This window comes from Diabrotica undecimpunctata, chromosome 6 (genome assembly GCF_040954645.1).
Source record: "Diabrotica undecimpunctata isolate CICGRU chromosome 6, icDiaUnde3, whole genome shotgun sequence".
NCBI classification, from domain to species: Eukaryota; Metazoa; Arthropoda; class Insecta; order Coleoptera; family Chrysomelidae; genus Diabrotica; species Diabrotica undecimpunctata.
In genome coordinates this window covers 118897745-118912640 of record NC_092808.1, presented here as the reverse complement: position 1 = coordinate 118912640, position 14896 = coordinate 118897745, and the positions used below count along the sequence as shown (strand labels likewise).

The 14896-nt window shown below is 31.7% G+C and overlaps 1 protein-coding gene across 2 annotated transcripts in view; it reads left to right on the top strand.

Moving 5' to 3' along the window:
- Positions 1 to 14896, top strand: part of Ten-a (Teneurin-a transmembrane protein) — a 621367-nt gene that overhangs the window by 28759 nt on the left and 577712 nt on the right. For both annotated transcript variants that reach the window (XM_072535236.1, XM_072535235.1), the window contains exon 2: positions 4960 to 5138. In XM_072535236.1, the coding sequence (XP_072391337.1) occupies positions 5056 to 5138 (83 nt within the window). In that variant the 5' untranslated portion in view covers positions 4960 to 5055. The remainder of the gene's footprint in view (positions 1 to 4959; positions 5139 to 14896) is intronic.

Below are 14896 nucleotides of genomic sequence, written 5' to 3'. Positions count from 1 at the left end.
TTAAATCAAGCGTAAATGGTTTAACCTCAATTTATTAAGTTTCGATGTGGTTAAACTATATAATTTCGTCTATTATTTGTATATATGAAAATATTGTGTTGTATCTATGTTGTCAAATTTGTTTTCTGTTTTCCCCTTATAATACAATTTTTGCAGTAAGCTGATAACAGAAAATGGTAGACAAATTTGACAGTAATACGAGCCCCTTTCCATATCAGTTAGTCCAACGTTAAATTGATAAAAAAATTAAATTTTGGGAACAAAAATAAAAGCGCAGCGTAAATTTTAAAAGTTTTAATGCATTGAACAACATTTTTAAATTTCCTAATTATTATAGAAAATATTTTGTAACGTAATGAAAACTATTGAATAAATAGAATAATAACAAATTTGAAAAACGCATAGCATATGTAATATTAACAAAACAAAATGTGAAAGTTTACTACTGAGTTACATCCCATTTATTTTTAAGAACATCCACAATTCTTTGAGGCATAGTTTCGACCAAGTTCTGACAAAATTTTAACAAAACAATCCTATATTTCTTGCAATTTTTCCTTAATTCGTTGGCAGACCTAGCAGGATGTTTTCTTAAAGCTTTTTTCATTTGGCGCTATAAAGTCCCTATCGGGGACAAGTCGGGATTGTTAAAAACCCATTCCAGAAGTGGTATGCCATAGTCTTCAGTCTATTTTAAACTCTTTTGAGGTATGACAACCTGTGCCGTCCTGTTGGAAGACAAAATCTTCCGCTGGTGTTAAACGGTATTCCATAATCGGTAAATGAGATTCTTCTAATATATTCAAATATTTGTCTGTGTTTACAATCCCATCGATAAAATGTAACTTTCCCACAACCTTAGATGACAGGCTGCCCCAGATCATGACAGTCGGGATGGAAAGCTTCCTTTTTTCCTGCAAATGACGCTACTCCTACTGTTTTTAACACACACTTCAAATCTGGACTCATCGCTCCATTGTATTAAATTCCATTACGACTAAGTCCAATTCTTATGCCCTTATGACCATCTTAGTTTATTTTTTTTTTTTTCGTTGTAATGTTAAAGTGGCTTTTCCTTATAGCCTAGAATAAAATGAAAGTTATTAGAAACAATTCGTTCAAATTTTTTCAACTATAAAACTTACTTTGTAAGTATCAACATTTGTGAGCCTCTCATAGACATGTTAATCTAGAAACAAGTCTTCCAATATGGTCAATTCATAAAACGCCTAACTCCAAATAATTTACTCGTCGATTTTCCACTATAATGCGTCTTAATACCTTTCCATCTGCTTCGGTTATTTAACTTTTTCGTACATTTCTAGGTTTTGTGACGACCGAACCTGTAGTTTTGTATCTTCTGACTGTATTTCTTACACTATAGCGTGACAATTGCAATATATTCGTGATTTCCGAATTGCATTTTCCAGAACTAAAAAATCTAATAATGATTGAACAGATTTTTTCATCGTTAACTTTACCTCGACCCATTGTACAATGCACAAACGGCAAAAAGCTTTACAATACAAAATACATTTGACATTAACTGACAATATTAGTTTTAATGTCTTTTTTGCATAGCTACCTCTGGATTTAACGTAATTAGGAAATAATCAACGTATGTTGACATACGTGAATGCATAGGCATAGTTTTGTTAATCTTTCATTCGACATTCTACACACGTGCTTGAACCATCTTAGTTGCTCCTCGTTTATTAGTTCTAGTTTTAGGTTTTGTCTGATTGTTTCGTTTCGTATTTTGTCTGTTCTCTTTCTGTTTGCTATTTTCCTCAGGAACCTCATTGCCATAGCATTGACTCGAGATTTTTGTCTCCCAGTCAATGTCCATGACTCGCTATTATACATGATTGTAGGTCTAACTACTGATTTAACGACTGCCGTTTTTACCTTCTCCGGTATTTCTTTTTTTTTCCCAAAAATGTTGTTTTCATAGTGTTAAATAAGCTTCCTGTTCGTCTCATTCTCTCATTTATTTCCATGTCTTGTTTACCGTTTGATTCAATTATTACTCCTAGGTATTTAAAATGTTTCACTTGTTCTAGTTGTTTTCCATTTAATTGTATTGCGTGTGTCCTTCTCTTATTTGAAATTATCATTGGTTTTGTTTTCTCTGTATTTATTTTCATATTTATGTTTGACAGTTCTTCTTCTAGGATTTCAAGGTTGTTCTGTAGGTCATTTCCTGTTTTCTGCTATCAAAACCATGTCGTCTGCTAATAGAAGCTCTGATAGATGAGTCTGTTTTATTTGCCAGTATCCTAATGTTAGTTTTCTCATTCTTTTCTTGGCTTTCTTTATTGCTTCATCCAGTACCACTGAGAACAGCAGTGGGCTCAACACGCATCCCTGTTTGACGCCTTGACTTGTAGTAAATTCTTCGGATTTCTCGTGTTGTTGGTTCTCACCGTATTTGTATTATTATTGTACATATCCTTTATTACATCAATTGTTATCCTGTCAACTCCTCTTTCCTTTAATGTCCTCCATACGTCCTTTCTTTGTATTCTGTCAAATGCCTTTTCCAGATCAATACAGCATATACAAATTTCTCTATTTTATTGATTACTTTCTCACTTATTTGTCTTATTGTGAATATGTGGTCTTGCGTGCTTATGTCCTTCCTGAATCCACATTGTGTATCTTCCATAGTTGGTTCTATTTAGGTTTTTATTCTTGTTTCTATTATTCTTGTGAATACTTTCCAAGGAATACTAATAATACTAGTAATACCTTGTTCATTATTACAGTTTCTCTTGTCGCCCTTTTTGTGTATTGGTAGTATAATGTCTTTCTTCCAGTCCTGTAGTATTTCTGCTCTCTTTATGATACCATTCATTAGTTCTTTCATGCTGTCGACTCCCTCTTTTCCCATAAATTTTATCATTTCCGGGGTGATATGATCCTTGCCTGCTACTTTACCTATTTTAACTCTTTTAATTGCATTTTCTAGTTCCTCTGTTGTTATGGGTTCTACTTTTTGTTCTTCATTTATTTCTTGTTGTCTGTTCATCTCCACTATGTTGTCTACGTCTGTATGAGTTAGCTCTTTGAAATGTTCTCTCCATCTTTCCATTATTTGGTTTTCTTCTGTTATTACCTTTCCATTCTTGTCTTTTATAGTTGGCATCATGTGTTCTTTCTTTTGTCTGAGCTGTTTTAATGCGCCATAGAAGAGTTTTAGATTTTCTCTATAATTATTTGTCATTTTTAGTCCAAACTTTTCCCATGACCTTTCTTTTTCTGATTTCACAGCTATTTTAACCTCTTTTCTTTTTTCTTTATATGCCTCGTATTCTTCAGGGCGCTTTGTACTTAGATATCTCTTCCATTTTTCTTTTTTGTTCTTTACTTTCCTTCGTATTTCGTCCGTCCACCATTCAGTTCTCCTCATGCTATTATTTACTATTTTTGTCTTCCCGCAAGTTTCCTCAGCAGCTATGATTCAGTTGGTCTTGAGATTTTCTCACTTTTCTTCTATACTTTCAGTTTTTGCCCTACCTTTCAAAATATTGTTTAATTTTTCTTGAAATATCTTCTTATGTCTTTCTTCTTTTAATTTGTAGCTTTTTACTTTTTCATTTACTACCTTTCCCCTCTTTTCTTTCTTTTTTTTGCTGTTTTCATTCTCATTATTACGAGATGATGATCACTGCCAATCTCTGAGCCTTTTTTCACTTTCGCATCTTGTACTCTTTTCCATTTGTTGCTACTTACCAAAAAGTAATCTATGATTGATTTTTTATTTCTGCTTTCTTTTACTCTCGTGTATTTGTGTACTTTTTTATGTTTAAATTTTGTATTTGTTATAACAAGTTTATTCTCTATACATATTTCTATTATTCTTTCACCATTAACAAAACCTATTAATATTAAAAGGCCTTATTTTAGTCTTTTGAAGCAGGTACTGTTGAAATGAGCGCAGGAAAGCAAGTAACCCTCTCCAAAGTTATACTTATTATAAACAGACTACTTTCGTCTTTAGAACGATTTAAAGTTGAAGTATTTAGTCAAGCAGGAAGAACTGTAACAAATTCTCTGCTAGCCTCGATTAATGCCCGTTTTGTAAATCCTGAAAACAATATTATACTGGATAAAGCTTCTATCTTGAATCCGAGTTTTAAAACAATGGCATTCTGCAACGAAGTCAATTTAAAAAGAGTTCAAAATCAAATTCAGGATGAACTAGTTTATCTTATAGGATATCAATCTGCTATTAAACCGTTAATGAAATAAATAAAAATATTAAAAAGGACATATTGGGCAATACAGACAATTAATATATAGTTTAGCAGGATTTTGATACATGTGTAAAAAGTCCATGTGGCACTTTCTTTGCATATGGCAAGTCCAACCGAAGTCGCCATCGCCGAAATCAAAATATTTTCTGAAGAGCTAAACCTTGAAATAAAAAAGAATCCTCTAGTTTGGTGGTGCGAGAGGCAAAAAGTGTGATCCTGGTTATCTAAATTATCCAAAAAGTACTTATTTAATCTATTTTTATATATTATAATAATTTATTATATATACCGAAGACTATTAGTTTTTAAATACTAGCCACTAAAGTCACAAATATTGCACTCTAACTGAAGACTAAAATTACCGAAAGTAACGAATATAAAGTAGCGGGTATTGATATTTAAAGTAACGAATCGTTACAAGTATTCAAAAGTAACGAAAATTTACATCACTGAGTGTGCCTACATTTACTACATATTTATTAACTCCGTTGCAATTGTTTTAATTACATTTTTTTAACGACTACTAGACGATCACTACTAGACATACTAGACTGGTATGTTCTATATTTTCCAAATACATTTAATATAAAGTGTAATTAGACATTTAGACATGTACAAATCACTATTTCCTGTTGATTCTGCGTTTTAGTGCCAACACATTTAAAAGCAACACGATGTAATTTATGATCTTCCTTTTCAGATATTATTTTGTGTTTAATTTCGGACTTTACTCGTCGGAAGCATGTACTCGAACGTGCACGTGCGTCGGTATTATAAGTAAAATATCTGGCAACTAATGGATAACTACCAGCCCCGACCGCCTCCCTTACCCAGGAGGGTGCGGAACATTTACGCAGAGCCTTTCTCCCATGAACCAAGGTAATAATCGTATATAATAATTACTGTGAACATTTTGGTTATATAAATTTCAATTTATATGGATTCTGGACCGCTGATTCCAAGGTGGTTCAGCAGGTGGCAAAAAATATTTTTGGAACGTTGAAAACTAACAGGCTTCTTTAAATTATTACTTAATGGTTTTTATAGTAATGGTTGGAAAGTGAACATAAGAAATATTTATATTTACGAGTTTTTAAATCAACTCTTGTTTATATAGGTACCTACTCTTTTTAGAAGTTTTATTTTTATTCGTGTAATAGTAATAATTTATATTTATCTTAATTTGGTGTGTAAGATTCTTCCGTATTGATTTAATAATTACTTTAATATTTAAAACGAGATCATACCTGGGTGGTCCTTAAGTAATTGTACAAAAAAATTATATCTTTTTTTTTTCGCTTTAACTTTCATGTTTATTAACATTTATGTATACAAATTTACAGCTGGGTGCTCTTGAGTATGAGTAATTATAATTTGATGCATACTTTAATGTACGATAGAGTAACGTATGGTCCTAAAGTTTAGGGAAAAATTTCAAAAGCATATAACTCTGACCACAATAATCTTATATTTTTATTAAATTATTCAACAATTTAACTTAACTATCCTTATTATAAATCAAAATTCAAATGACAGACAAGGGACCATTATTTTCGATTTGCCTAATAATTCTCCTGACACGTTGCATCATCCTTTGGACAACCTCGGCGTCAATTTCTCTAATTTTTGTATATATGCGGCGTCTTAACTGTTCCTGATTTTGTGCTTCCCATCCGTTATTATAGACTTTCCGACTTAATATTGCCCAGAACTCTTCAATTGGACGAGCTTGTTGTAGGTTGGGGGGATTGTCTGCTTTCGGTACAAAGGTAATGTTGTTAGTTTCGTACCAGTCCCTTGTGATCCTCGCGTAATGACATGAAGCAAGATCTGGCCAAAAGACTATTTGATCATTTGCATGATGTGTGTTCACAAACTGAAGCAATTTAGAGAGACATCTTTGAATATAAATATTTGCGTTTAAGGCTTCGCCTCGAACAACACCAATGTAGGGCTGTGAGATAAAGCCAGCCTCAGAAATTGCACACCATACCAAAATTTTGTCCTCAAATTTTTTCTTACTTTTCAATTTTATTTCATCAGGTACATTTTCGTAATCTTTCGTGTAAAAACCATCGTTACCCTTCATCTCAGAGTTGGACAAAGTAAAATATTTTTCATCGTCCATCACGATCAACTTGTTGACGAAATGCACTCGCCTTAACGCGCGGCAACATCTCGGAATTCTCTAATTGATCCTCTGTGTATTTTGGAGCTTTCTTTCTTTTCCGGTAGGTAATATTGTTACTCGATAGGGTCCTGTATACTGTAGTCTTTCCAACATGAAATCTTCTGGCCAGTTTCACTGTGAGACCCCTATTTTGTTCTTAGCTGCTTCAATCAGTCTTGCCTCTCTTATATGGTTCAAAATCCGCGGTCGGCCACTTTTACGCAAGTTAACACATGGTATCACTTCACATTCTCTAATTGTGCGATAAACTGTCGATTTGCTTATGTTTTGATCTCGATAAATATTAACAATATCTCGTTTCGACATTCGCCCAACCATATTATAAACACCTCGACGAATATCAATTTTATAAGACATTTTGCAGAGCACAAACCAAAACATTCTGCTTTGTTTATTAAATGTCAATAACTGATGACATTTCAATTCCATTGTCTTCTTTGTTAAATGCATTTTGCTTCTTAATCAGATCAGGTGAAATTTTACCCAAAACTTTAGGACCATACGTTATCATGACTGACAAATGGCGCCACATATGCTACATATATGGCATTTTGCGCGTAGCTTTTTGCTGTTCAAGTTAGCCTTACTTTTATAAAAAAAAGATATTATTTTAACAAAAAAAATGTATACTTTTTAATAACTTAATTCTCAACAGTTTTCAAAATAATCCCATTTTATAAATCAGGTGCATAATAATTCTAACGAATGATATTTGTACGGTAAAGCACTGAAAACTTGTGAATAGGCATAATTAATTGTTTATTTGTATAAAAACAACTTAAAAATGTTAATGTAACATTACAAAATGCTTTTTTTATGACTGTTAAATCTATTCGTAGCGAAGCTTCTCTCTTCTTTAGGTGCCGTGTCCGTATTTAGCCGTTGGCCGTTATCATGTTTACAATTTTCTGAAACCTTTCCCTATCACTTTTATAAGCTTCTATACTGGCAATATACTACTTTTTCTCTATAGTAAAATTCTGAGGCGAGCGTCACGGAAGAAGTGCCATGAGACGACGTCACGAGTAGCGTCACGAAACATCGATTACTCTCCGTCAATCCGTTTTTGGTCATCATATATAACGTTAGTTTTTAATAAATTCCTTTCCAATTATAATCAAATTTTATTTTTAACAATCTTATTTGTTTTACACTATAATTAAATTTACTATCAAATTATTGATCAAATATCAAATTTATATTTTATTAATAATTTAATATTTGGTCTGACTTTGACGGGACTGTAAGAAATAAACATTTTATGATGTTTTGATACGTTAGCAGGTGCCGCTACTAGCAAACATAATAATTTATTGAATTATTATTTTAATATAATTCAATTCGTTTAAAACATAAATAATAATAAAATAAATCATAAAATTATTTTATTATATTTTAAAAACATTATTTAAATTTTAAAAATTTAGAGAACATAGTATGAACCTTCGTGTCAGCTACTGTATCTATCACCTTTTTTTTGAAGCTAGTTTTGATGCTAGTAGAGCACCAAATTCATTACGGACAATTTTAACATAGTAGGCTAATGTCACTAATGCTTTTGATAACTAAAAATGAGTCTTAGTCTAGTTTGATAACTAAAGTATCTAGTTTATTTTGGTTTATTAAAGAAAAGCAGAAAATGCCAAGGCATTATAATTGGATATGAGAGATATGATTGCTATTTATTGTCTGCAACACTTTAACTGGCGTGCAGCTAAAAAATCATTACTCCTGATCAAGAAGATAACTCGCGTTGACAATGATTCTCAAGTGCACAACGTTTTTCTTCGGCGTTAGGAATCAGCAAATCTTTAGTTTTAAAAATCCTGTACCGTAAGCATTTTCACCCTTACCATTTTACACCTATATAAAATCGATTACCAGCAGATTTACATTTAAAAACAGATTTTTTAAGGATATCCCAAACAGGCAAAATCTTGTCCACTCTTTAGTCGATTAAATATTATTTACGGACGAAGCTACATTTACTCACCATGGTGTTTTTAATTTAAGGAACAATCATTTCTGGGATATTGAATATCCTTATTTTAAGAGAGAAAGGTATTTCCAACATGAATTTCAAATAAACGTATGGTGTGAAATCATTGGTAATAATTTTTTAGGATCATGCGATGTCAGTTAGCTCGTAATTTGAATGGTGAGCATTAGTTCCATTTGTTGAAAGAATTTTTATTAAACTTATGGCAAAAAATGTGGTTTATGCAAGATGGTGTACCACCATATTATACGAGGGCAATGAGAAAATACTTAAATACCAAGTTTCCTTAACGTTGGATTGATCGTTGTAGTCATTTTCCTTGGCCACCACGTAACCCAGAATTTATTCCGCTCGATTTTGGTGTATTGGACGCATTGAAACCACGTGTCTATAAAAATTCCATAAACATTCACAACCAACTTTGGGAAGAAATAAATACTACAGCAGTTTCTTTTGAACTAATGTTGCTACTTAATATGAGACGATCTTTTATGTAACGCATTCATAAATGCATTGAAGAAAATGGTGGACATACCAAACACTTACTTTGACAAAAATTTAATATTATTTAGTAACTATTGCTTAATTTGATTGTAAATAAAATGTTTAGATTATGATTAATTTAATACAAAACGTAAAATACTTGATGTAAAATACTATGATTCAATTATTTTATTAAATCTTATTATTATTTATGCCAATATATTTATTTTCTTTTAATATTTTGTTAACTCATAACCTTAGTTCAATTTCAAACCAAAATTCAGAAGTATTGATGTTTTTGTCGATTTTTCCTTTGTTCCTGTAGTAATTGCGTTAAATCAGAATTAGGCATCTGATTTGTAAATTGCGATTATCTCGAAAACTGTTGAGTTCTTAAGATATTATCAAGCATATTTTTTTGTTAAAATAATATCTCTTTAATATGTTTTAACACAAATAGCGCTAACTTATATGGCATATGTGGCGCTCTCTATCAGCTACATCCTAGTATGCATCAAATTATAATTCCTCGTACTAAAAAGAATCTAGTTGTACATTTTTATTCACAAATATTTACAAACGTTAAAGTTATAAAAAACAGTAAAATTTTTAATTTACACTTCAACTTGCTGTATCTTTTTTAATATTAACATTTTATTAAAACAAGTTGACTTAAATCGTAATAGTGATAAATCTATTGTTTCTTTTTGTACAAATACTTAAGAACAACCCTTTGTAGAGTTGGTCACTCAAAACTTTTTTCCACAGGTAACATCTTTTAACGACAAATGTATCTAAGATTTGTCAACCTACTCCCTTTCACTACCTTTAATAATATGTGGCACATAGCTACAGAGTTTTTTCGCGGGAAAAGTCGGTGCTTAAAATTACGATAAAAATTTTGAAGAATTTCAGGAATCTTCTAAACTGAATTCAAGCACTATTCCTCGTCTCAGTTCTTCCAATAAAGCAAAAGTATTAACAATCTTTTTTTAATAACTCCATGGAAGAAGCCGAGGGATATTAAATCGGAGCATCTTGCTAACCATTCAATAAAACCTCTTCATCCAATCCATTGCTTAGGAAACCGTTCATTAAGGTATCGCCTTATGTTTATGCTATAATTCGGAAGTGCGCTGTCTTGTGGGAAAAATAAATCATCCTCTGATTACCTGTTATGATTTTCAAATAAATTTGTCATTATAGAATCAACTGTTGCACAAAGAATGGTCCAAAAATACGGTTCTCATAAATTCCTTCTAAGTTTAATTTCAATGGCTGTTGAGTGTGTGCTACATGGAAAACTCTAGGATATTTATCAGCCTAGTAACGACAATTATCTCGATTTACAGACCCATTAACAAAAACAAAGACATTCATTCTAAAGACAAATATTGAATAAACAGTTTGGATTAATATTTGTTTTCTGATTCATATTGTCACAAAACTATAGTACGGATCATCTTCTTTTATTTACTATACCAAATTATTATATACGGATAAAATTTGTAATATTACAATACTCTGCCTACAGTAGTGCGCGAGCGATACACCAGATTATTGTCTTTTTTTAGTACCTGAAGTAGGTTTCAAATTAACACGACGTAAAATTACTATTTCTGAAAGGGTTCTCATTGTTCTCCCCACATAAGTCATGTTACAATTCCCATAAGACAGTTTGTAAATACCACTTTTATTTAATTTGTTAATTTTATCTTTGGTTTTGCTAAAGATGGACTTAATGTTGTTTTTGGTTTTGAAAGAGATGTTTAAGTTTGAGACCCTATTACTAAGTACTCTTAATGTTTTTTCAGAAATTGGCTCACTAGAATAAGAATCTGTAAATATATGTAATGTTGGGTTTATTTTCCAAGTTAAAGGCTTGGTTGAGCATCTTTTAAGTATTAACTTTCTAAAGATCTTAGCTGCAGTAGAAGAGGGGAAACAATTATTATTGCTATTTGTCTATTATTTAAAATTTCTTTGTTATAATTGCTTTGAGACAAACTGATGTTAAGAAGTCTGTGGACATGGGATAATATTGAATAGCTGCCATCCTATGTTGAAAGGGATTATTAGATCGGTATCATATAATCTGTTTAAGTAGGTTTTCAAAAAACTAAAAATTCTTGTGTAAGAACAGATTTGGAAATCAATGAAGAATAAAAGTGTGTCCAGAAACTGTCGGCATGTCACTGATAAAGCAAAGATACATTTCAAGGAATCCAAAAAAAATCCCTACAATGACACCTCTGCAAAGGCAAGAAAGAATAGATTTTTGTCAACGTTTTCGAGAAGATAATTTTAATAATGTCTTTATATCTGATGAAAGTTGTTTCCAGCTTGGTGAAAATCATCTAAAAGTCCTATCAAAAGAAAATGTTACCGTTCAAATTTCCAAATTTCCCACTAAAATAATGGTTTGGGAATCAATATCTTAGCGTAGTGCTTCACCTCTCTGTATAGTTAATGGTACTGTTGATAGTGCGAAATATTGTGACATCCTAAATGGTTTTCTTCTTGAAACGGCTCATGTTTTATATCCAGAGGGGTGGCGTTTTCAGCAAGATAATGCAAGATGTCATCCATAATTATACTCTTATACTCAAGCTTGGATGCAAGAACACGAATTGGCAACAATTCCGTGGCCAGCAGCATCTCCAGATCTTAGCCCCATTAAAAACATATGGGGACTGATGAAGATTAAAGTGGAACGAGCAGAGCCACGAGATAAAGAAGGTTTGATTCGGTCAGTTTTACAGGCCTGGAACACCATTACCGAAAATTATTGCCTTGGCCTAGTTTCGGGTGTACCTGGACGTTTAGTTAAGTGTTTAGATTTAAATGGAGGTTGTATAAGTAAATGAGATGAATTATTTGTTGAAATTTTATATTTCAAGTGATAGAAATAAATACCGTAAAATTATAATTCTACTTTCTTTTTTCCGGATACTTTCTAGACGAACTATATTTTGTGGTTCTGTAGGTGGGCCTTCTATGAAGGCTAACCTATCATCAACAAATCGGTTGATATGTTAATGATTTTATAATTTTACAAGCTATTATGTAACGTTTCTTCAATAACATTGTCTATCTTTAATAAAATTTAGCCATTTGTTATACAATTCTTAATTTTTTTATATTTTTGTATCCAACATATTAAAATTGTAATGTTAAATGTCAATTTTTCAAAAGTTTATTTAGTTTAAATCTAAAAAATTCCTCATGACATTGACTTTTTTGGGACTTAACGTTGGGACAATAAACCCCTATTTTTGTAAAATGAATAAGAATTTTCTTTCTATCCCAATATTGACATAATACCCTGTACAACATTTAAATCATATAAAAATGTCTTTTCCACAACATATTTTATCTAAAACAAATACCGTTTTTTTGTTCCTAACAAGCGAGATTTTCTTTTAGAAGATTGTCTGCGGGAATATTTCTTTTTGTTTTGATCATAAAAACTTCAAAAAAAGCTCTAAAGATATTTATTTTTAAAGCTCTTGTCAGTCGTCGGTCTTATTGAAAAATACAAAAGACGATTCGCAGCACCTGATATATTTCACATGGTATTATTTATTATAGAGCTGTCAGTATGCATACATCCAAAGTAGTATTTGTTTGAAGAAAACGAAATAAAAGTGCAAAGAAAAAAGATGGCAGTGTATGGTGGTGGCTAAATAAGTCAATATAACAAAGTTGCTAAAAATCAAAACACGTAGTTGAGAAAAGTGTTCCAATTACATATATTTAGAAATTTTATCTCAAATGATATAAAGTATACCATATTAACAGAAAAACTGGTAAAAATATTTAAAAATTTAAACAAAACATGATACCAATTATGTACCGCAAATTATTTTAAGTCTTTAATAAACTTTTACGCCGTGAAAGTACAACAAATTGCCAATTATTTAAAACTATATACTTCATACTCTTAACCCATTGCCGACCACACCACAGTTCAAACACGTTTAATTCAAACAAATTTATTATTTTAAATATTAGTATGATGCAGGGAGAAATTGGGGGAGAGCCAGACTTCACGTAGACTCAATCTTTAAAATATTAAGTTATGTGACATCTGTAAAAATTTTAAATATAACTCATACATGTCATGTAAATTCACATCCTAATAGTAAAAAAATTTTCAATTTGTGCGCACCAATTATCAAAAGTTCCAAAGTGAGATTATATATTTCATTTCAATAATATACATTGTTAACAAAGCTTCTTCTTCTTCCTACTTTATAAATAGGCCTAATGCCTGTTTTACTTCGGTTTTTAGCCTCAATTGACGTTGTCTGACCATCTTTTCCTCGGTCGTCCCAATGATCTTCTTCCATTTGGCGATTTGTCTCTTGCTATTCGTACCATTCTATTTTCTGTCATTCTTTCGATGTGTTGATTCCATTCCACTTTTCTTCTTTTGGTCCACGCGTTTATTTCCTCTATACCATATCTCGCTCGTATTTCCTCACTTCTTACTCTGTCTCTTAGAGTTTGGTTTGTTATTTTTCGTAAGACTTTCATTTCTGTTGTTTCCAGTAGTCTTTGTGTTTTCGCCGTATCTGCTCTTGTTTCCGCTGTGTACGTCATTATCGGTCTTATTGTTGATTTATATATTCTGGTTTTCGTTTCCGTTGTGAGGTATTTGTTTCTCCAGATTGTGTTGTTAAGACATCCTGCTGCTCTGTTTGCCATGTTCACTTGTTTTTGTACTTCTTCTTTCACTTTTCCGTAGCTTGAGAGTTTTATTTCCAAGTATTCAGTTTCCATCACTTGTTCTATAATTTTGTTATTTAATGAATAGTTTACATCGTCTCGGTTCCGCTGATATCACTATCGATTTAGTTTTCTCTGTTGAGATCTCCATGTGGTATATGAGCGCCGTATCTTCGAATTCTTTAATTAATCTTTGTAGGTCATCTTTATTTTTGGCTGTTATTATGGCGTCGTCGGCGTAGCATATTATCCTTATTTCCTTTTTTTCCATTCTATATCCTCTCCTTTTTTCTTTATAATTTCATCCATTATCATATTAAATATTAATGGGCTCAGCGAATCTCCTTGTCTAATGCCAGTTTTATATTTGATAGGTTGCGATAGTTTTCCTGTACATCTTATCATAGCTATGTTATCTTTATATATATTCTCAATGGTTTTTACTAAATCCAGTAATATTCCCTTTTCATATAATAAATGTATCGCGTCCTGAATTCTAACTCTATCAAACGCTTTCTTCAAATCTATCAGACACATATATGCTGGTTTGTTTTTTTGACTTTTCTTTTATTTGTCTTATTACAAATACTGCATCCCTGCATGATCTTTCTGTCCGAAATTCTTGCTGTTCCTCTTGCAGAGATATTCGTTCGTTTATTTTTGTCGCTATTATTCTTGTTGTCAATTTGAGTGTTGTATTTAATAGATTTATTGCTCGATAATTATTGGGGTCTTTCTTATCTTCTTTTTGGAAGAACATCACCATGATCGCTCTCCTCCATTTATCTGGTATTCTGTTCGTGGTGATTATTTTATTAATAAAAAGTTTATGTTGTTGTACAAGGTAATCACCTCCATATTTTAAGAGTTCATTTGGTATTTGATCTTCTCCTGGAGACTTTCTGTTTTTTAATTTGTTTATTCCTTCTTTCACATCGTTTTTGGAGATTTCGGTCTTTTCCTCAGTTATTATATTTGGCGTTTCTGGTAAAGGTTCTTCGTTTTGTTTTTTAAACATTTCTGTCAGGAAGGCCACCCATGTATCATTTTGTTATTTCAACTAGTTCTTTCATTTCGCTTCTTTCTTGTCTTATGAAGCGCCATACTTGTTTCAGTTGTGCATAGAAATCCATATCTAGTCCTTTTGTGAATCTTTTCCAGTAATCTGTTTTTATTTTTCTTACCATTTGATGAGTTTCAGTTCTTATTCTTTTATAATCTTTATATGATTTA